This window comes from Microtus ochrogaster, unplaced genomic scaffold (genome assembly GCF_000317375.1).
Source record: "Microtus ochrogaster isolate Prairie Vole_2 unplaced genomic scaffold, MicOch1.0 UNK4, whole genome shotgun sequence".
NCBI classification, from domain to species: Eukaryota; Metazoa; Chordata; class Mammalia; order Rodentia; family Cricetidae; genus Microtus; species Microtus ochrogaster.
Genome location: NW_004949102.1, coordinates 2,338,757 through 2,362,744, shown reverse-complemented (window position 1 = coordinate 2,362,744; position 23,988 = coordinate 2,338,757). Strand labels below are relative to the sequence as shown.

The window sequence follows — 23,988 nt, the reverse complement described above, 5'->3', positions numbered from 1 at the left end:
TTAGCGTGAGCACATTTGTGTCCCTTATCTCAGTTCTCTCTCATCTTGAAGCCTTATGTCCTGGTTTCATCTTCTCAGCTCTCCCCACCCATGTGACCTTTCTCTTCTTGGGTCCTTGTATTGTAATGCGCCACTTCATAAACTATGACGCTCTTCCCGTCTCCATATATTTAGTTGAAGCTCATCAAAGAGTCCCCCTTGCCGTGTAAACACATATTCACAAATCGAAGTGCTTAGGATACAGTTTGTGGCTCTTTATCACAATTATCATATTTTCTCTTGTATTCTTTGATAATTCTGTTGTTGCGTTTGTCTCCATTTTACAATATGTTATTCCTTCCTTCTTTTTTACCCCTTAATTGGGCGGGCATTTGTCTGTTTTATTAGCTATACCATGATGGCTATACAGGGTTTGAAAGGCGTGGGCAACTTGCTGGGGTTCGGTCTCCCTCTGCTGTTAGTTCTCAGTTCTGAGCACATCAAGGATGCTGCTTTCCTTATGCTCTGGTGAGCTGTCATCACTCCCACCTCTGGGCAGGATGCTTTCAAAGTCAATGTTAAAGGCAGTGGGGCGCCTGGAGACTGCTCACGTTACTACACCCCTCTCTCTCACAGGCTGAATGAAACCTGTGAACTCTGTTTCTCTTCTGCCGCTGCTCCAGGGAATCTAAGACTGTGAATGTGTCGCTATTCCCTGGGGTAGTGTGAGGCCTGAGCATGCGCATCAGCTGATACCAATTGTTGCAGGTCGCAGAGTCTCGCCCTTTCTACGTTCTCCAGGGATCCCCACCCGCACCCCCGGTCCTGAGATCCTCCGCCTCTCCTGGGTGGTGGACGGTTAGGTCGGGCTGGTTGGAAGATCTAGGGAAATGGACGTTGGAGTTCATATCCTTGCTTCTAGACACGCAGGCTCCGCGGCGCCGCAGCCCTTGTTCCCTGGTTGCTCACAGCTTCCTAGTGAAAGCCGCTGCGAACGGCTTGAATGAAACATGTGTGGGTTTAGTGTGTGGTAAAACCACCAGGGGATCCCTTCTCTCCACAAACCAGAAGCTCTGTTAGAAGGAGGACGAGTGGGAGGAGGCCTGGAGCGAAGCGCGCGCAGTGGCTGAGCGGCTGGGAGAGGCCGGGCCACCTCCCCTGGCGACCACGCACCGCTCCACCCGCCTGCGGCGGTTCCAGGCACCACGCTCTCCGCCGGGGCTGTGATGGTGGTGGCAGTGACAAGCTCCTACACCCCACAGCACTGTGCACAAACCAGCAGCGCCCTCTCCTCCCTCTCCCTCCACCCCACGCCTACTGCGCCTGGGCACTATGCACAACCGCCGGCGATAGCCCCTTGTCAACTTTGAGCTGAAGGAGCAGCAACTTTGACAGCAGCCGCGGGTTTCGAATCTGGCTTCTCTTTGGCAACAGAAGCCTCGAAAGTGGCCTGAGTTAAACCAGACAAGAGTTTCCTCTGAGCACCAGCATTGGCTCTGTTTGCAACGGGTTTCCTGCCAGCCGGGAGTGGGATTGTGACAGCCAGTCCCCTGGTGGAGGGGACTTGTTTTTCTTTCTCTCAAGAGACCTCGACTAGCGACTGGATAAAGCTGTTCCAAAAGGATGTAAATAGCAAAGCAACTGTTACCAAGAAGGCAGCCACCACCCAAAGGCAGGGAGGAACGCGGGGCTTCCTCCAGGCTGTGCCCAGTCGCAACATTAGGAAACAATTGGGTGGTGTTTGCAACTTTTCAAGGTCAGTCTGGTTGGATCTGCTATTTTCCCTGGGAACCTTCCGGTGATCAGAGCTTGGGTTACATTTGACTGCGAAATGCACAGGACGCCAAACGTGGAAAGATTATAGGGGGTGTGTTGTGTCCCCCCCCTCCCCCCCAGTTCTGTTCCCTGCTTTCCCAGTAGTCTTCAGCTCCTCTCCACTACCCAGCGGTGAGTATGTGACATGTGTCTAACTCTCTGCACCAAGTTTGGCAGCAGGTGTCGGTGCTAAGTAAGAGCGGGGCTACTAGGTGCGCCCTCGGCGAGCCATGCCGGCCCGGGGCGCGCCTTTCTCGCGTACATCGCGGCTGCTGCTTCTCCTGCTGATGAAGGTTTCTGTCTCTGCTGCCCTGAGCTTTGTCTCTGAGGCCAGGAGTGGAACTTGTCTCGGGGGCAATTGTCCCCCACTGCTCCAACGCCACAGCAGGGATGCCCGGGAACCAGGAAATTCTGCGAGAGACATTCTGAGGGTTCGTATGCCCAGGGAGAAACTGGAAGCAGAGGTGAGAGGGGCGACCTCCTGGGACCTCCCACCGACCCGAGACGGCAAAACAGGTGTGAGTGAAGAGGCGGCAGGTGCCGCAGCTGCTGGGCCCTTTGGTCGTTCAACCAAGCCACCTGCTGCCTGGAGGTGGAAAGGTGCGCAGGGTAAAGAGCCATTGGGAAATTCGGGGAGAAGGGACCCCACGGACCTCCATCTCTTCCTTCAGACTTCGGACGGGGAAGAGATGAGTCCCAGGGGCGCTGGCATTCCCCGTAGCAGCCAGGAGAAGAGTGTGAAAATGGAGCCTGAACCCAGAGATCTTTTTTACTGGCCACGGAGAACTGGACAACTCCAGGGTTCCCACCAAAAGCCTCCAGCGGGGCACGAAGGGAGGACCATTGCTCCCCCAGGCAGGGCACTGCCACAAAATGGGTCTGTAGATGACTGGATCCCCGACCAAGGGGGTCCGCGACGTGGAAACAGCACAAGCAGGCGCGTGAGACTGAAGAACCCTTTCTACCCCCTGACCCAGGAGTCCTATGGCGCCTATGCAGTCATGTGCTTATCTGTGGTGATCTTTGGGACCGGTATCATTGGTAACTTGGCGGTGATGTGCATCGTGTGCCACAATTACTACATGAGGAGCATCTCCAATTCTCTCTTAGCAAACTTGGCCTTCTGGGACTTTCTCATCATCTTCTTCTGCCTACCCCTGGTCATCTTCCATGAGCTGACCAAGAAGTGGCTTTTGGAAGATTTCTCCTGCAAGATCGTGCCCTATATCGAGGTAATGTCTTCTAGTTACTGCCTTTATCTGTTTCCGGAATTCTAGTCAAAGAACAGTGGTTGGGGGTACTACCTGGTGGGACCCCTTGCTTCTTTCTCTGAATGTCCTCTCTTTCCCTCAGTCACTTACATGTGCATGTGTGTATAGGAAAGAAAGAAGCTTTGCTAAATCGCTCTCAAACCTCTTTGCTCCTGGCCTGTGAAAAAAGATGGTCCTATAATGTGTACAACCATCACCTGGATATGGCTGTATTTCTGACTTGGCACCCATCAGAGAGCCCAGGGTTAAGTAACGGCCTGTCTCTGGTGCTTGCCATTATTGAAGCCTAGTAAAAGGGGTGGGGGGAAGGAGTCATTAGCATATTTACTAAAGTTCTAGTGTTTCATCCTGACTCTTCCATCTTCCCATCCCCCAGGAAGACAAATGAGTACTTCCTAAACCACCAAAGCTGGAGTTATATTTTATGTATAAGAGGAAATCAAAAAAAAATTTTTTTTTCACAGTTGGCCTCAAGATGTATGTATTAGGAACCTCCCAAATTAGTTTTAGTTGGCAAAACTCTCTATCCGAATACTTCACTTAAGTTCTTAGGTCTTTCTTGTTTCTCTGTGGATCCTTTAAAAATTGAGAAACTTTTCAAAACAGGTCATTCTTCTAAATGGACTTAAACAAAAATAAGACAATAGCCCTCATCCCTAGTAATCCAACTTTTACCAAGTATATAAAACAAATTTACTACTATTATGTCTGTGAGAACAGGCTATTTTTAAGGGATTTACTCTTAAGATAAGAATGTTTCTGAAGAAATCAGTAAGCTTACAAACTTTGGAAATGAAAATTGTTTGAGCCAAGGAAGGCTTTACAGCTTCATGCCGAAGCTACTGTGGCAGCCGTCGCTCTGGTAGTTGGAATTTTCTCTGTAAATTGGCCTCTTTAAACACCAGCTCTTGGAACCTGCCCAAGTATTTGGCTGCCAGTTGTGGTTTTAGCCAGCTGGGCCTTGATTTTCTCCATTCAGTCTGGCCATTTCATCTCTGGAAACCCAAGAAGGGGAACTGTAAATATTGCAGGGGCCTCTGATCTGTCTGGCACCAGGACCAGTTGACACTATGTTCAGCATTGTCTCCGGCTTAAAACTCCAGGGTAAGTCAACAGAAAACAGTGTCTACTTAGAAGGTTCAAAGCCAGAGACAGTCAATAAGACCCTCTGTTATTCTGTCAGGGCTCAGATGTAGGACCATCCATGACTGCTAAATCAGCTGTTGCTACTTACCAGGATCCAGGGCCTCCCTTATTGCCAAGCATGGAGTGACTCGGAAATACTGTTATTTACTGGAGAGAGAGTTCACTTTTTAATTGGAGAGGGCATAAATGAGGAGCATAAAAGAATGTTTCAATTTACGATTGTCTTTTCAAAGGCAATTTTAGTTTAAGCATTCTCTGGTTTTTGTTTTTAATAATGCTAAAAGATTTAGGCAAGAAGGAGCTTTACAAAATAAAATGAAAAGTTCAACGGAAGAGGCAGCCTATAAGCAAGAACTGTGTTAACTTGTTTCAATGGGGGCTAAAGGGTTGGGGCAGGGGTTGGTTTTATACACTGGGCATAAAAATAATAAAGAAGGCAGGAAAAAAAAAGGACAAGGAAAAGAAAAAACAACCAAAGTTACTGAAGGAAAACCACAAGTGAAAAAAGTTGTGTCAAACAGAAGAAAGAATATAAAAACTTAGGTTAGTTTAAGGACAGCTATCTTTTCTAAGTAATGGTGTTTCTTTTGCATTTAAATTTGTTTCTCACTATTTCTGAAGTTTTTATTTTGCTTTCAGTTTTTTGAAATTGGGTGCCATATCATGGAAGCTGGCCTTATACATACTGTGTAGTTGAGGATGTTCTTGAACTCCTGATCCTCCTGCTTCCTCATCTGGAGTATGGGGATTGCAGGTGAGCTTCACCATATCCAACCTGAGGGTTTACAAACACGCAGTGACACTTTATTCTGGCTTTTCAACTTACTTTTCTCACTAAGACTTGTGAAAGCCTCTTGTTAGTAAAACTCTTCCTGTACTCTTTGCAGTTTTGCTTAGTTTTTACTAATTTTTATAGACTTACCTCTTTGCCGTTATTGAGATTTTATTTTTTTTCTAGAGAAGTGAAGGCTTGCTTGAAAATATTTACTTAAAAACATGGTTTATATTACACATTTTTATATTATATACTTTTTACTGTTACAATATACATAAAAATCGACCTTTACACTACATTTCATTCCACTGAAAGAGTTTTACAATACTTTAGCACGGTTTATAAAATAATTATTGAACCATGGTATAAGTTTCCTATTTCCAATTTAATTAATTAATTGGTTAATTTTTAAAACTGTTCTTTTCTCATTTACATACCTAACCCAGTTCCCACTCTCTCCCCTCCTTCCACTCTCTCCACCTTTTTCCCTCCCCACCCCCATCCATCCCTCAAAGAGGGATGTCATCCATGGGGAGTCAACAAAGTCTGACACATCATTTTGAGGCAGAACCGAGGCCCTCCCCACACTATATTTAGGCTGAGCAAAGTATCCCTCCAAAAAGAATAGACTCCAAAAATCCATTTCTAAGAATAAAAGCTATAGCCCAAAACTCAAACACTGCATATCTGCTATTTTCAAAGAAGGAAAAAGGATTTGCTCACAGTCCCAAATGAGATTGCTGCATACACAGACCCTGAGATGGAGCCTTTGTGTATATGGTCTTGGGTGGGGGAGGGGATGAAGCTTGTAGGGCCATAATCAGGTTCAACACTTGTTTGGAATTTTTACTGTGTATGAAGATGTCACAAGGACCTCTGCTGACACCAGAGGGCCCTTCTAGTGTTAGGGCAGCCATGAAGAGAAAGAAGGAACCGAGTAACAGGGCCTTTGGAGTCTATAATGAACTTGTCAATGGATAGAAACAACTTTCAGAAATGAGCATAACCTTGAGTCTAATGAACCTCTTTGGTGAGGAGCAATTTCTCGAGAGGATTGCAATCCACGGCTGTCAGACACCCACACTCCGTTATCCGAAGGAAACAAAACTTGGTCCCTGAAGGAAGAGTTGGAACAACCAGCTGGAGAGCCACAGAATCCACTGTACTCACTTTACCCTTTCCAAATTACTTCAGATAAGCCACTGTAGGTTCCAGCCGCATTTTAATGATGAAGGAAGAGATTTAGCAAATGTACCTAGGCAGAGGTACCCAGACCCACAAACTCATCAGTCTAGGTTTCTGTTTGCTGGTTAAAAAACCACTTATAAAGCAGAGTTGTATCCAAAGAATGGTTTGATTTTTTTCCCTACTTCTTTGTATCCTTTGAAAATTATCCCTACATCTATTAGATAAGGAAGCATCATAAGGCCAGTCAGCATGATTCAGTATGTGAACCTCAAAACTCTTGCTATTCATAAGTTTCCATCCTGTTTCTGCAATAAATTCCATGATTTGTAGGTGACACATTTTAAAAACTATTATAATAAGCATGGCTGGACCTAAAACTAATAAAGATGAAGGGCAATAGAAAGAAAAATGAATGTGGGAAAGAAGGTGGGGAAGAGAGCTTCGATGGCTTTGGGTGTTATCTTTATAGACACATCAGTTTAAGTTGGCTTATCACATAGACACCAGGGAAAATAATACTCAGAGAAATAGACATACATAGTGCCTTTGTGCTGTGGAAGCTTGGGTATGGGGTTGTAGAAGGAGAATTGTGTAAGCGTTACCTACCATCCTAGCTACTCAAAGATGGAGCACGTGTTTAAAGTCAGATGAGATGATTCAGACACTGAATATGGCATGTGGAATAGCTCTTTGCTCATTAGTTGATGGAGGGAAGTCAGTGAGAATCAGTGTATCAAGATGATCCCAGACCATTGTTTAGATGTTAAATATGGATTCCAAATGATATAACTTCCCCTATTGATTGAAGGACCACACCTTCATGCAAGGGCTAGAGGCTTCCAGTTAGTCTCAGGTCATCACGAATTTAGCTTTTTATATTGCTGGAGTACCAGATTCCTATAGAGAGATAAAGGATGACTCCAGGGAACACATTTCACCAGAAATTCTGCTCATAAATAATTTGTGATAAATCTAGAATATTTTCCTTATGAAAAAAGATGACACTTCCAATGGCTCTGGAAATACTGGTTTGAAGCTATGTAAATCAAGTGATTCTTTCCTTGCCTTAGCTTGTACTCAGCACTGACAAGTGAAGAAAGGAAGGGTAATTGGATGCTGAAGATGGCATGGCCAGCAAGTGTGCAATTCTACACAGAATTTCCTAACCCCCCTCTTTCAAGTAATAGCACATTTATCACAGCAGATGCTAAATTTGCTTTAATGGTGGATTAGCTATTAGGTAGTCTGATGGACTTTTAAGTGGAAACATGCAGTTTTATGAGCAATTTGAAAGTTACTAATAATATTCTTTGGGAAAATGGACTCAATCTGTGAGAATGGTACTTAACAAATATTTTATGACTTCTCATTGATCCCGTTGTAATCCTTTGCTGCATTTCCAAACATGAGAAAATATTTAGCTGGCGATTCTGGTGGGAAAAAGAATCAGTTTCCCAGACTGTTTTTTCATTTACAACTATATTCTGGAAAAGTATATGATGAAGTTAACTGAATTTGGGGCTGAATAAATAAAGAATATAATAATCAAGTTTCAGCTTCAAATAGCTAACATGATTATTGTGAAAATGAGACCTTTTTTTAAGCTCATCAATGGAGCGTGAGCAGAGACATGTATTTTTCTTTGTTTCTCCCCTAGAGTTACTAGATGACATTAAGCTCTTAAGTGTTAAACAATAAATAGTACCTGATAAATGACTAAGAACAGTCTGAATAAATCACCAGTGTCTATGAAGTTTTTTTTCATATATGACATTAGGCATTCATTGATCCACTGCCTATTCATTGATTACAAATGTATTAGGCTTTTCTTTGGTCAAGGGCAATGTGTTAGGAGACACAGGAGCAGAAAACTATGTACAACTTTCCAAAGATGAATATCACAGGTAAACTAAAGTTTGGAAAGTGTAATATAATGTCTTAACAGTATAACAAAAACCATAATAGAGACTTTAATGAAGTTTTGGGAAAGTTCTGGACCATTGTAACATGAGGGCTTGCTTGTTGGGGTTTCTGTCCTGCCCACTTCCCACAGCTGGTAAATCCCAAAGAAAATTACACAGAGATCTACGTATAAGTTATAAACTGATTGGCCCCTTAGCTCAAGCTTCTTATTAACTCTTATAACTTATATCAACCCATTATTCTTATCTATGTTAGCTTCATGGCTTGGTACCTTTTTCGGCGGGGCAGGTCACATTCTGCTTCTTCAGTGTCTGGACAGGACTGGGGAGGAATGAGCTGTCTCCTTCCCAGAATTCTCCTGTTTTCATTGACCCGCCTCTACTTCCTGTCTGGTTGTCCCACCTATACTTCCTGCCTGGCTACTGGCCAATCAGTGTTTATTTAAAATATAATTGACAGAATATAGACCATTGTCTTTCACCAGAACATTTCATAATCATAATGAATTATGACCAAAGATGGAGAAATTCAACTGATAACTCTGTTCCCTATAATGTTTTTTTCAGTTACATTCTCACCACTAATTTAAATTCTTCCACTGCTTGGATCCATGTTGAAAAATTGTAACTATGAAAATATTATAATTCTTGTTTTCATAATACCATTAAATTTATTGATAAAGAAAAGGAAAACATTAAAAAATAAGGCAGCAGAAAGAAAGGGACTGGAAATTTCTTTAAAATACAAAATTTATATAAATTCCAAATAAACTATCTTTACTTAATAACTTTAGTCCTGTTCATCTATACAAGCATTAATTAATTGGAATTTTATTTAACAATGTAACAATATATTAAATTGGGTAATTTTTGATAATTTCAAAGCCATGCAATTGCATTTAATATGAGCTTAGAGAAACTAAGAAGAAAGACTGACAAAGGATAGACTTTATACATTATTATAAAGCTGGGCAAAGAAGCATAGAAAATGGAGTTCAGCAAGAACTGGGCTTATTTCTGGAGTGCACACTCTGAGGACTTTGAGTTCCTGAGGGGTTCCATGGTATCCTGAATATGTCAGCAAAGTGTCTTTTAACAAAGAAAAGGAACCAACTATGGCTACAAAAGAAAATAAAAACAAAGAAAAACTTCTTTGATCTTATGAGTATAACCAAGGGTGGAGCCAGTGAGGATGTACCTTGGTCTTTATTCTAATGCATGGACCTTGATGGCATTTTACCTGCTCTTAAATGTGTTATAACTATATTTAATTGTATCACTTTGGAAGTGTATAGACCTTTATCTGAGATAAAGGCTTTGGAAGGTAAGAGATGGACAGGCTTCTACTCACCAAGGTTTGTCTCTGATATTGTTATCATGTTCCCATTCCTCAAGGGTACTTCCTCATTTTATCTCCCAAGAACTTACCTGCCAAGGTCCCATAATTAACTCAACCTTGTTGCCAAGACTTACTCTTAAGTATCCTCATTAAAATGTTATCCTTTGTGCCAAAAAAGATGATGTCATATAAAATTTCAGCGTAGAGAATGAAATTACGACAGCTTCAAACTTTGGGGTCTTCCTCGTTGCAGTGTGGTTATTGAATTTTTAGATCATTTCCATAAAGGACAGTAACAAACTTGCCATAAAGAACAGATACTTTCTGCTTGTGAGTTTATGATTGTTTTCGGTGTTATTTTTCTGCATACTCTGATGGTTCCTAACATTAATGAGGTCCATACCACTGATTTCATCTTTGTTTAGAATGCCTTGGTTTCATTAGGTCTAAGACTCATTTAACAACGGCGACTTTGTTGTAAAATAGCTTTGTCTTAGCAAGCTCCGCCTTCCTAGCCTCTTACCTATTCTGTCCATGTCTTGTCCTTTGTTTGAGTATCTTTCTTACAAGACAGTCTGATAAATTAATTCACTTCAAGATGTCAGAATTGCAAATATTTTTCCATTTTAAGAAGGATTGAAAAATGGAAGGCTATTTCCTTATCAGATTATAGTAGTAGATTCTTAGTTAAAGACTAAGAAATTTCATGTTAAATGCTTTTTTCAGTATCATTAAAAATGGCAGAAATATTCAACTACAACTAATTCTGTTTTTAGTGTATATTCACTATTATGCAAATAGATTTAAGGAATGACAAGAGAAATAAGTTGAAAATCTGTTGCTTATCCTTGGATATTTGCCCAGTTTCAGTTCCAGGTCCCATTAAGTTGGGAAGAAAATATCATAATGGTACCGAGAATTGTGAATGAAACTGTGAGCTTGGGAAAAGGACATTTGGAACAAATTTCTAATTACTGGCAATTAATATGCAATAGAAAAATTATCCTTTAATTAGTTCATTTAAAATGGTAGCATGTATCTTAAAACAAATGGTGCCAATATTGCCTAATTTTCTTTTTAAAATTAATGAAAAATTGGCAGATATTTAGCCAAATACCTTACTTTTAAATATAGAAGGAATATACTGTGCTATAAAATTTTTAGTTGAAAGGAAACCTTAATTAAAGCTGGATCTTGAAAGACAAAATATGGGATCAAAACAATTTTTTGAACCAATATGAGGGTTTTAAAATAGTCTTATTTAGTCTTTTTTTTTTTTGGTAGAGTGAACTTATTTTTAAACTGAAACAACAGCAAAATATGTAAGAAGAGGCTGAAATGGCAGTCATCAGTTGATGTCTTGTATTTTTTTGCATAGTTTTCTCAGTGACATTAGAAATCACATATAAATAAAATAAGCTAGGTGTGACAGACTAACTTTGGCTTGTGCTAGGTATGGAAGTGTTATATTCAGTATTTTTCATGTTCAAAGTGCAAGAAACCTTCTCTTTGTGGAGTTATGGTTCTGACGAACCCTTTGATTTCAGAGCTGAGGAGGAGGCTTATTTATATTTGCACCCTTTGGTTTTGGGAACATTAATCAAAGCCTGTTCCTGCCATAGTTATCAATGTACTAACTCTAAAATGAAGACCTTTTTTGATAAAGGTCATCTTATTACAGCGATCTGATCAACAACAGTTCTATTGAGTGCGCCCTCCCCTGGTGTACAGTATCCTTTTCCTGTTAAAGTTGCCCTGAGGTATTGCAAGGATGAAGATTATGGAAAATTCAAGAAAAAAAGACAAAAGCATAGAAGTTCCAGCCATTTAGACTTGAAAGGAAAGTACCCTGTGTCCATCCTGCCCCTTCCTGACTGGGTGTTATCCCTGTAACCACTGACTTATAATAGATCGCCATTCATGGCCCAGATGAATGGGTTTGCTAACAATAATGCCCTTGTTCTCCAGGGTACCATGTAAACAAAAGATACTACATAAATAGATGTATTGAACATTTCAGTTATAAAAGCAAAGTTAGAATACAGTTTTAGTGTCCTCGGTTAGAAATTTCCCTACTTTACAGAAGTTATTTAAGCATGGAAATCCTTGAGGAATGAGTACAATGCATCCTGTTATATCTTGAATTATAAACTATGCCTCCTACTGTTAGCACTGTGATTGCTATTTTGCCTTGTTCTGTTATATTTCTTAAAAACGCCTAGGAAACCATTCAGAATCACCTATGACTGAAAGAGAAATCCGTTTTATTCTTATGCAAGAAGAGAGTTTCACACGAATCCTTCCCTAAGGACATTGTCATCCATATCTTATTGATGTAATTACTCCTCAGTTTTATAACATAGCGATCTTAAATTGGTCATCAGCAAAGCCAACCAGAAATTTGGGACCCATGCTATCATAAACATGAACTTCCCAGAAGAATGACATTTGGTAGTCAGAGCCTATCTATGAGTTCCATAATCACTCAGTTGAGTTTCTCTCGTTAACCCTTACCAGGGATGAATAGGTTCCCCAAAGAGCACTGCAGTTTCTAGGAAGGGAACTATATTTGGGTTGCTTCATTATGAAGTATCTGTATTGATTGGTTAGCGTCTATAACAACATTTACATGCAAACTTTGGAAGCCATCTACAAATGAAGCTACTTTTATTATAGTTTTAAAATTCCCTATATTGTTTATACTTATTTTATTTCTTTTCACTGAAGTAACTTCCCAGATTCCACAGTAGAGGGAGGAGTCTACAGCACACTTACTCTTATCAAAGAGGGTCAAGGGGAAGATGATAGCTTCTCTTTCGTGGTACTGGATGTGAACTGAAATGTTTCAGTCACTATCTTGTTTGAATTCAACCCTAACAACAATTAGGGATACATTTTTATATGAATTAAAAGTGGAGTCTAGTTTGGGTTATTAAAACATGTAACTATAAAATACCATGTAACTTGTGTAATGAGTGGCTTCGGTCAGCACTCCTTTTCAAGCACCAAATAAATCTTGATACTGGCAAATGTTACCAAAGCACCAGCTTCATCTTTAAAATACACCAGCATATAAGAGAAACGTTGGGTTGCCATTCAGACATTAAATGGTCCTGTTAATGATGAGAGTGGCAGATGAAGTGATGACCTCCGTTCTGGGCTATTATTCTCCTAAAGAAGAGAAAAATCTTTTCATCTTTAAGAGGGTCACTGTATGTGTCAGGACCAACAAAAAGCATATTGAGAGTCAAATTCTGTGTGGTCTTCAGTTTCTCTTGCCTGTCCTTCATCCTTTGAGCCTAGAGAGTTGAATGAAAGCCTTAAGGTATAATTCATGACTATTTCAATTGTTAGCATGTAATTGAAATGGCCAATCTCAAATGTATCTCAACTTAATGGCTTAAGTAATACATTGGTGCTAGTTGCGAAGATGTAGACCATAACCTTGGTAAATGGGTAATATGGAAAGTTTTATTATTTGGTCATCTAGGAAGCCAGTTAGACATCTGTAGCCAATTTGGAACTTATATTTCTCTTCCCATCTCCTTGAGTGGATACCTTCAGTTGATTCTAAAATACGTGAATCTGTCCCAGAGTAATGGGAGTCACAGAAAACATCTATAAATTGTATAAAGTCAAGTCTGTTTATTCAGTAGAGCCATTTCATATACAAGGCTACTTGCTAGATAGATAGCAGCAAGTAGGGAGTAATGGAGCAATTATACTTTTGGTCTGATGCCATTTGAGAACACAATTATGACTTATTAATTATTTTCTTTGCCAGTAAGCATGATATAACCTGTATAGTTCTATAGGTATGTGTGTGTATATATATTTCTGTATATGCATTTACACATACATGCATGTATGTGTATGTATATGTGTATGTATGTGTGTATGGACACAAATTTATTTTTAAGCATTGAACTGATTTAACACTCCCTTTACTGCTAAAGATAGGATTCAATAAATCCACAATGATGCTGAAATTGTGACAGCCACTTTGTAAGTGTGATTAAGGAGAGTGACCCCTAAACCCATTCTCTGATGCTGCATCTACATCTTCCCTGTGCCAGTCTTCAGACTGGGGCCATTGCTGCATCCTTCTTGTCCCGTGGAGCCATGCTGGAGATGGCTACAGCTCCCTGAAGCCTCCCTGCACTGGATGATGACAGGACAGAGCTGAAGGAGCTTCATTGTTGTTCCTCTGGGATACAGAGAACAGCGGGACATTGTTGTTTGAAAGAAAGATCTTTGAGTTTTTATTTTGATTCTGTTGCCTTTTCTGAATTTTGGTATCTAGCCCATAATGATTTGTTTCCCCAGTATTTCAAACTCTCTGCTTCTAGCTTCTCTCTACCCTTGAAAAATAGTCTTGTCTAATAAAAATGTTTATCATTTCTGCTTTTGATGCTGTTTATTATTCTCCCCATTGCCATTTAATTAAGAAAAAACGGCATCTCACTCATCACTCATTCCGTCTCAGGGTGTTGCATCACAGAATTATCTATCTAAGCCAATGCCTAACAGCTTTCCTCCCGAGAACATGCTTCACAGTGATTTTTAGCCATCAGATATGGTCGTTACTTGCAGAAGATCCAGAGTTCATGATACAGTTGTATAATTGCATATAATTGCACTATTCGTCCTCATAGAATTTTTAATTAGCTGTACGTAAACAGGTATATTTAAAATTGTGATAGTGATCTTTTCATGTTATCTTAATGTTTAGGCACTTTTAATTACATAGGTAGATTTTATATGTGCGTGTGCAGAAACTGGGCCAGTGCTCCTTATTCTGATGATTTTTATCAATTTATCTCTGGGATAAACAGCTAAATCTTTACATGTACTAAAGCCGTCTATAAATAGTCCAGGGAGTTACTTAGTAGAGCACTTTACATGCTCCTTTTTCTTCCACATCATAAAATTTAGTGCATGAGTGAATTTTGAGAAAATATCTGAAGTAATAGGTCTGCAGGTGGTGACAGCAGGAGAGCAGTGAGGTCTAAGACTGACATTTGGGTTGCGGTTGCTGTTGGCAACTACATTTCAAGGGCTATCAGCATCTGGGATAGCACAGCTTTCCCTACTGTCCCCTTCAATAGCTCTTTCCGACGCTCTTGGGACCTTTCTGGGTTCATGGTATTTCTGCTGGCTCTAAACTTCAAAGCATGCTATCAGAGAGAAGAATGATTTGTAAACCAGAAGCTTGTTACGGGAACGATGTGAATTTTGTACATGAAACCTCGAATGATCTCTCAAGACAGCTACCGAGGAAAGCAGATGCGTTTTGGATTCTAACCTGGTACTGAAGCGTTGGTAATGTGTCTGTCTATCTTCCAATCAAATGCAGTACGAGAACGAATAAACAAAGTTGGAACACATGTAAATCTGGCTTGAATTTGCTCTGACATTTGTTGTGAGAGGAACCGTATGGAACTTGGGAACTGTTTTGCTTTTTCTCTAGACAAGGGAGCATATTCCCCCTAAGAGGCAGCTTCCACAGTCACTACAGCCGTCTACCACTCCCATTTAGTACCTGTCATTCCACATGCATGGGCTCTTCCTTCTTATGAAATGCTCTGTGACTGACTCAGACACTAACACTTGTAATACGTGGTTCAGAATTTAGCATTCTCTAACCTAGTAATTAGAATAAGGAAAGGAATATGGCATCCATATTAAATAGTGTGTTTTTTGTAAGTAATGAAAGAAAACGATCAGCCAGTGGGTGCATTGAGCCTCTAAGAGACTGTATCTTCTCAGTCTTTTGTTTCTACATTACTGAGATTCCTCTTATCACGAGCACTATTCATCATTTGAAAAAGGAAACCCAGGGGCTTCATATTTGTCTACGGACTCTGAATATTAGTGGCAGTGATGAAAGTGAACCATGCACAAACATTTTCTTTAGGGTGGCTACACAGAGACTCTTGGGAGGATTTGCTGAGCATCTGAGGGGTTCTTTATTTTACATTTTTAAAAGAAATAAATCAACACACTTCAAAACCTTAAATACAAATATGAGATTTGAAAAAAATCTGTAAAGTGCTGTAATTTTCACATGATATTGTTTGGTGGAGACCTTTATGTAATAATCCTGCTTAAAATCCTTCCAAGTGTGGTTACCGATATTAAAAAAAAATGCCTTGCTAAAAAACAATAATGCAATACAGACCTCAGTTGTAGAATTGTTTAACATTTGGAGGTGACATGAGAAGCAAATATCCATCAAGAAGAGTGGATCATCATTGTAAAAGTTAGTTTTAATCTTTATTATTTATTTCTAAATTGTTTGTGAAACTTATAAATGAGCATCTATATCACTTGTGACTCTGTCTCCCTCGAATTCTCTCCATCCTTGAAAGTTGATTTTTACAAGTGGCTTTTCATTTTCCCAACTCGAAAACAATTGATGTTTCTTGTACAAGTATTTGGGAGGATTTTGAAAAGAACTTCAAAAATTAGGGCCATAAGCTCAGTCATAATCTCTTTATCTGACTCATGTAGAGCTCATTGTAAATTTTTCCTGCCATTTGTTTTTTATGCGTTTAAAATATTATATTCCATTTTAAGATTATTTTCACCAACAATAATAATAAGAGTAGTCATGACATAGGCAATGATGATATTTCATATTAGAGCTTAGGGACGCTGTGTGATGTGTCATGTGTGGGAAGAACAAAGCATATTGGAGAGAACCTTTGAAGCATGTTGGCATAGCTCTGGATAGAGCAGCCGCTTGAATGTACCAGATAAACAACAAATGTCAGAGAATTATAATGGTTTTGCTATCATGATCCCATTGGGATCTAAAAAACCGACACTAAGCATTATATTTTTAATTTCCTTGCTCTTATTTTTGCCAAACCATGATATATAATAACTATGATTTAAAACATTCTTAATCAACAAGCATGGAAACAACTATAGTTAACTCAGTTTCTGGGTTAAAGCCCAAAGCATTTCATCTCCCAGAAGACTTTTCTTTCTGAAGCATCATTAACTCCTTTTTAAATTTATTGTCCTTGTTTAAACCTCTAAACAGTGGTCATATTCATTAAACTCTAAATTGCTTACACATCCCACCAAATATCTACTTAAATATCATTTCAGGTGATGCAATGTTGAGCTTGTGACTTTATGATTACTCAGCCATTCTTGGGTGAGTGTTAAGTAGAGGGATGGCTGCTTGTTCCCATTGAAATCTTCAGTATCGAGCATGGTTCTTGACTTAGTGTTGGTATCAACAAATATGTACATACATCGACTATGTATCTCTGTGCTTCACTAGAATAAGTGTGATGTTTAAGGAATATTTTGCAGACAAGTGGCAGTTTGTGTCTTGGTTCTTTTTGTGTCACAGTGACCAAAACTTTTGATAGAAACAACTTAGGGAAGGACTCCACAATGGTTTCATTGTGGAGGCTTAAGTAGAGCATCATGGTTGTGAAAGCCTATGGTGGAGGCGTGGGTAAAGCATCCTTATTTCACCTCCTGACAGACTGAAGCAAAGAAAGAAAGGTTGAGGGAAGCTTCTAGATAAGATAAATCTCTAGGACTTTCCCTCCAATGACTTACTCTTTCCTAACCTGGCCCTTCCTCTCACCTTTTACCACCTGTCAATGTCAATAAAGCCAACATATTATAAGCCCATATAGGGTTCAATGCATCACTAGGTTAGAGTCTTCAGGATCCAACTATCTGAAAATAGACACAACCATATGTATCCTCCCTTGGTCCAGTAAGTATTTCTTATCCATCCATATTGACACTCAAAATGAACTATCACAGTATATTTTGATTAGGAGTATGCAACCTCGAAAAAGCCTTGGTATATGAATGACAGGATTGTCTTTCTGATTAAGCTGGAGCTATTGGCTTACTTGGATATCTGACCATAAGCACACAAGCGCAGTGAGTTTTTGATATAATATTCTATCTGTTGAACACTTTTTCAATATGAGGATTTTTGGTAGTTAGAATGGTGTACCTTTTGGATCTTTTATGTATTTTTCATGGTTATTTTATGTGTACATTGACTTTATTTAAGCATCTCATATTTCTTTACATTTAATGGATGTTTGTATTTGAGTATACTTTTATGACAAATACAATTTTTATGTTTTATTATGTGCATATAGCACATAGAGGTAGTTGTGTCTTATATATTGTGATTTTGATTTTGTTAACTCATATTTCCTTTATCCATGTGACTTCTCTGACCCCTTCAAAAGAAGATTTATATTTATCTCTATCATTAATGATTTTACATTCCATTTTTAACTTTTTTATCCCACATAGTTGGTGCAACTTCTAGCCTTCATGCCATGTACATTGACTTCCCCAAACCACCACCACAAATTTACCCTGATTCCTATATTATCATGGTGTTAAGTTTCTCTATTTCCCCCTTTATACCCTTAAAGTTGTCAGTACTGGAGGAATCCCAAACTCATAAGTGAGTCTTTGCTCCAATTTTTGCCCACTTAAAAAATTCAGTTGCATTTATTTATTTGCGTATCTATCTAGTATGTGTACACATGTGTGCAGCAGTGTGCATACAAGCAGAAGTCAGAGGACCACTTTCAAATGTTAGGTCTCTTCTTGCAGAAAGTGGGACCTGAGGTCATCAGGCTTGGTGACAGCACCTACTATTTCATCTTCCCAGAGCCTTTACTTTCAATTGGTCCTAAGTTTATCTTCTATCTGTGTGCATCTGGACATCTAGCCCCAGCATAAAAATTTCCGGAAATCACATATAGAAAAGGGGGCGATACTAACTGACTTGAAATTCATTTTCTCAATGATTTTGGTCCCTGGAGAATTTCTCTTTCTTTTTTTGCAAAAGTTTATGCCTTTGAAAAAAAAAAACCAGAAAGGGTCAATTATTTCTGTTCAGGAAACTTTGGTGAAATATCTCCAATCAAGGAACTTGTGAGGAACAATCAGCTCATAGGCACTGGCTGTGTGAGACGGTCCCGAGTCCCACCGGGGAAAAACGTGACCAACCTTTGAAGTAATAAAAACGAGACTCGCTGAACATAGCAGACATAGAGGACAATGAGGACTACTGAGAAGTCAAGAACATTGGCACTGGGTTTTGATCCTACTGCACGTACTGGCTTTGTGGGAGCCTAGGCAGTTTGGATGCTCACCTTACTAGACCTGGATGGAGGTGGGGGTTCCTTGAACTTCCCACAGGGCAGGGAACCCTGATTGCTCTTTGGGCTGACGAAGGAGGGGGACTTGACTGGGGGAGGGGGAGGGAAATGGGAGGCGGTGGCGGGGAAGAGACAGAAATCTTTAATAAATAAATATTTTTTTTTTTTAAAAAAAAGAGACATAAGCCAGTCTCTGCTGTTTATCTCGATGTCCCGATGGCTGGCATTTTCACAGTGACTGAAATTCTTTCAGCCTCCAGAGGTTCTTACCTGTGACAGAAAAATCACCCAGAGCTTGCTGACCTTTATAGAGGCTCCCATCTCTCTCTATGGTGTGTGTGCGTGTGTGTGACACACACACCCGTGCATCACCCAGGAAATACTACAATTTTTCTTTTTATCAGGCTCAAATGATTTACATAAGTGCTTCGTCTAGTTTCCCCTCCCCTCCCCGGTCTCGTGCTTTTCTGCTTTCAGCTCACCACCTCCAGTTCCTTGTTCTCCCTTGCTATTTTCCTCCCCTCTCCTCCTTTGTCCTCCCTTCTCTTCCTTCCCTCTCCTCCTCTCCTATGCCCTCTTTTATATTGCCCTCCCTTTATCTCCCTTCCTGTTTTTATTTTCCAGTGCCATGATCTCTCAGAACCTGTGCATTCTGTGTCCCCCCCCACAGGTGGCTTCTCTGGGCGTCACTACTTTCACCTTATGTGCACTGTGCATAGATCGCTTCCGGGCTGCCACCAACGTCCAGATGTACTATGAAATGATCGAAAACTGTTCTTCCACCACTGCCAAACTTGCAGTTATCTGGGTTGGCGCTTTGCTGTTGGCACTTCCGGAAATTGTCCTCCGCCAGCTGAGCAAGGAGGATTTGGGCTTTAGTGGCCAGGCACCTGCAGAACGGTGTGTCATAAAGATCTCTCCCGATTTACCAGACACCATCTATGTTTTGGCCCTAACTTATGACGGTGCACGGCTCTGGTGGTATTTTGGCTGCTACTTTTGTCTGCCTACACTTTTCACCATCACCTGCTCGCTAGTGACTGCACGAAAGATCCGCAAAGCAGAGAAAGCCAGTACCCGTGGGAACAAGCGGCAGATCCATCTGGAGAGCCAGATGAACTGCACAGTGGTGGCCCTGACCATTTTATATGGGTTTTGCATCATCCCTGAGAATATCTGCAACATCGTCACTGCCTACATGGCCACGGGCGTCTCACAGCAGACGATGGACCTCCTCAACATCATCAGCCAGTTCCTCTTGTTCTTCAAGTCCTGTGTCACCCCCGTGCTCCTCTTCTGCCTGTGCAGACCCTTCAGCCGGGCCTTCATGGAGTGCTGCTGTTGCTGCTGTGAGGAGTGCATCCAGAAGTCTTCCACTGTGACCAGCGATGACAACGACAATGAGTACACCACGGAGCTGGAGCTGTCGCCCTTCAGCACGATCCGCAGGGAGATGTCCACTTTTGCTTCCGTGGGGACCCATTGCTGAAGTACCCGGCCCGCTTAGTTCAGATTTCTCCGATTTTCATATCCTGTGAAAATTTTTACTTCATATTTTTCCTTGCAGGGGAACGAGGCAAACATTTTGAAAAGCAAGTAGAGGAAGACATATTAACTACTCTAGAACTGATTTTGCAAATTAATATTTGTGCTCTGGGAAAAAACAATGTTTCTATTTAGTTATGTGAGAAGAAGGTGGTCAACAGTCTCAGATCATTTTTCCTGCTATGGTGCTAATATTTTATTTAAAAGTTACTGCACCTTAACAATATTAATTGTTGGATTTCTTTCTTTCTTTTAAGAACATAATCATTGTATACTGATGGCGGGCCAGTGATTTTGCTAGTTATTTTGTGTTTAATTTGTGATTGAAAGTACATTGTATCTAAAATGATTTGTACTTCTAGCCATGCAAAGTAGCCCCAAATAAACAACCCATCCTTCTTTAACATGACTGTCAATCTACTTTTAACAAGATTCAATAAATCTTTTAATTGCCTTAAACATACAATTACTGGTCCTATGCACAACTTAAAGCTGGCCTTATTTTTTTATATCTTCCTTTAAGGCAGGTAATCACTATGTTCTAAGGAAGTTTTCCAACTAATACTGTTTATATAATAACTCATAAAATTATATTGTAGATTAAAATTAAGCTGTATTTTTTAATATTCACACTGTAAAATCATTTCTGAATATTTTTAAAAATATGAAAGACACAAGAGTAGGTATAGAGTTCTTTTACTTCCTAGAGATCTATTTTAAATCCACCTTTGAACTGGCACATGGAGGGACAGGTTTTCCCTTGGGGATTATGGGCAGATCAAGACTGAAAAACAATGTGCCTGGCATCTGATTTCCACTGAACAATAGCCTCTGAAGTTTCGTGGCTCGTATATGAAGTGCTCTGAATTCTAATAGTCCGTCTTGGCTTCTATTTTACTTTTTAAATTTTTGAGAATTTCATAGGAGCACTCTGTTTAAACCATTTCCACCCATTCCTTCCCCTTCCAACTCCTCCCATTTGACTCCCTCAAATTCATACTTAAAAAAAAAAATTAAATCTCTGACTTGAGTTTTTTTTTTTTTTTTTTTTCGAGACAGGGTTTCTCTGTGGTTTTGGAGCCTGTCCTGTCTGACTTGAGTTTTTATGTGGAATGAAAAGTAAAGATATACATATATATGTATGTATGTGTGTATATATATCTTGATTAGAGCATGCAAATATTCAAATACCACCTTTAAATGGATGTTCAATAAATGCCCCCACCCCAAACCTGACCCCACCCATTTAGTTTATTGAGTCACATGGTGTTTGACACATGGGTCAATGTCCAGTTGTAATGGCAGATTCTGGCTGGGAAACAAAATCATTTTTTTTTAAAGCTCCAAGAAAAAGTGTGTGATTGAATGCCAGTGCCTTTAGCAAAACAACAGGATTAGGAGCTCAATTATCTGTCTGGAAAGTGTTCTTTTCATCAGCCTCTGAGCTTTTCAGCATGAACTGAACCAGTGCCCATCTACCAGAAACTAGCTTGATGTTATTACAGCCACAGAAATTTATTGGTAGAAAACAGAAGAGATTTGACCCAAGTCATTTATGTCCCTGATAAAGTCTAGGTCAACAAGAACATCTTTCTCTTATCTTCTTTCCCCAGTTCAATTCTAGAGATGTGATTAATCCCACACTGGCCAGGGATTTAAGGCAGGGTTAAAACACAGGAAAATTGTTTTCTGACAATTGTGCAAGGTCTTTGGGGAATTCCTGAAGGAGACATCTGAGGACAGCAGGTTGACAATTCTGAATCCACAATGCCTTTCTCAACACCACAGGTGACTTCAGAATGGAGAAACTCATTCAAGAGAAGCTTCTATGCTAGTACTTGCAGTACTTGTGCATAGAACTCATTCTCAGACTGGTCAAAGAATCAAGGAGAGATTGCTGTGTAGAAAGAACCAAGAGAAAGCATGAATGAGTACAATAGGAACTTAGAGCTGATGGGTGGTGAGCAGAATGGGTAAAATTTGACAACCATTCTCGGGGAAGAGGGAAGTCAGACTTGAATAAAACAATGAAGCTTTTGTGTGATAACTGGTGGCCAGCCCACTTAAGGAGGTGGTGGTGGAAGATTTGGTGAGTAGAAAGTTTAAGAAGAGAGAAGTTACTTTAGAAAGACCAGGACAAGAAATCACGAGGTACAATAGAATCTTTTAGCTTAACCGGCTTTGATATGGATTTGGTTTAAAGGAGTCTCTCAAAGCTAAACGGACTAGAAGCTGGTCCTCATGTGGCAGCAGAAGATGGTAGAGCAACGAGGAGATAAGGCCCAGTGGTAAGTGAACAGGCTATAAAGCTGATACTATCATGACTAATGACGTTTATACAATTTCTGATTCCCACAAACCCAGATTAGCAATGCAAAGTATGAGTGTATTCTATAAAGAAAACCCACATGACATGTTTGGTTTCATCTGTTCAGAGACTTCTCCTCCTCTTTTTCTTTCTATTACGTCATGTCATGAGGCAGCAAGAGAGCCTCATTAGAGACCTGGCAGATGGACTTATGAGCCTGATATTGGACTTCTACCTTCCAAAACTATAATCGAATAAACCTCTGTGTAAGTATTCATCCTCTAGCATTTTATTAAAGCAACGACAAAGCTGTATAGAAGATTTGTGAGGAATCATGAAGAATATTCACTGAAGTCATCTAATAAGAATGCTGTTGTTGTGGATAAACGTCAGAACTCAACAGCAGGAAGATATTTGTAAACAAGTTAAGTTTGGAGGCAGTGATGGTTTGACTATGGAAAAATGACTAGACAGTCACAACATGTTATTGAACTATAATGTAGGCAGTGAAACGAAAATTTACTTTTTCTTCTGTGCTTGCATAGTGATGATCAGTAGTTGATACACAGACCTTTTATTATATCCTACCCTTGCCACTTTAGTATTAAAACTAAGCTGTTCTAAATAGAATTTGATTTATGTTTTCTCATAGACATGTTTTTCAACTGAAAGAAATTTCTGAAACATACATTTTGTTGTTAAATCTTTTTGTTGTATTTTTTCTAATCTAAATTCCATCCAGTAGTTTACATTACTTATTAAGAGAAGAAGAAATCTCACTCAAAATTTAGTCTAAGATAATCATCAGAACTCTAGAAATGGTGTTGGGTTATTTAAACAGGGAATTTTTGTGGTATGAGAATAGTTAAAATAAATACTTTCAAATATATCTATATTTACTGCTAGATATCACAATAAAATAATGTAAGGCTTTTTGATGATTTACAATTCTAAAGTCTTAATAGTCATGACTTGAATCCCGAATACTTTGGCCATTTATGTAACTCTGTACTTCATACAAGGTTAGGTAATGGAAATCATTTGATTGCCTTTAACTTTTACATTTTTGCATTAATAAAATTGCATGTGATAAGTGCAGTGTAGATTGTATAGAAAATGATGGAATGACCAGGAAAGATAAAAGTGATGTTCTTCTTTCTGAGGGTCAGAAGCCAGATGTCAAAAAGACATCCATTTTTCTACTTCTTCACAACAAGTTATTTTTTTAAAATTGATTTGATTTGTGTTATCCTAACAAAATTATGATGTTGCTTTTTAAAATATATCCCAAGTAATTATTATTGCCAATTTTCATAAAAGAAGAGCTAAGATAAAATGTACAGTTCTCTACAAATTATGGTGGAATTAGCTTTAGCCTATCATAAAAGGATATGAATGGTATTAAGTGAAGATCACCTAGTAAACTCTGTCATAACACTTAGTCCATTTATTAAACAGGTGTCCGTGAGTACTGTTATACTTTATGAAGTGTGTTAGATGCATGCGATGAGGGCTATAACCAAATCCAGAAAA

At 39.6% G+C, this 23,988-nt stretch overlaps 1 protein-coding gene across 1 annotated transcript; it reads left to right on the top strand.

The window, feature by feature from the left end:
- The first annotated feature begins 1,160 nt into the window (after positions 1–1,160).
- Positions 1,161–20,607, top strand: Gpr37 (G protein-coupled receptor 37). The gene is made up of 2 exons (XM_005365707.3): positions 1,161–3,026; positions 19,273–20,607. The coding sequence occupies exons 1-2, from the start codon at positions 2,025–2,027 to the stop codon at positions 20,089–20,091; spliced, it is 1,821 nt and encodes a 606-aa protein (XP_005365764.1). The 5' UTR covers positions 1,161–2,024; the 3' UTR covers positions 20,092–20,607.
- Positions 20,608–23,988: the final 3,381 nt, after the last annotated feature.

Coding starts and splice junctions, on each gene's coding strand:
- Gpr37 (XM_005365707.3), top strand. CDS start 2,025: ATGCCGGCCCGGGGCGCGCCTTTCTCGCGTACATCGCGGCTGCTGCTT. Junction 3,027..19,272: donor AGATCGTGCCCTATATCGAG/GTAATGTCTTCT, acceptor CCCCCCCCACAG/GTGGCTTCTCTGGGCGTCAC.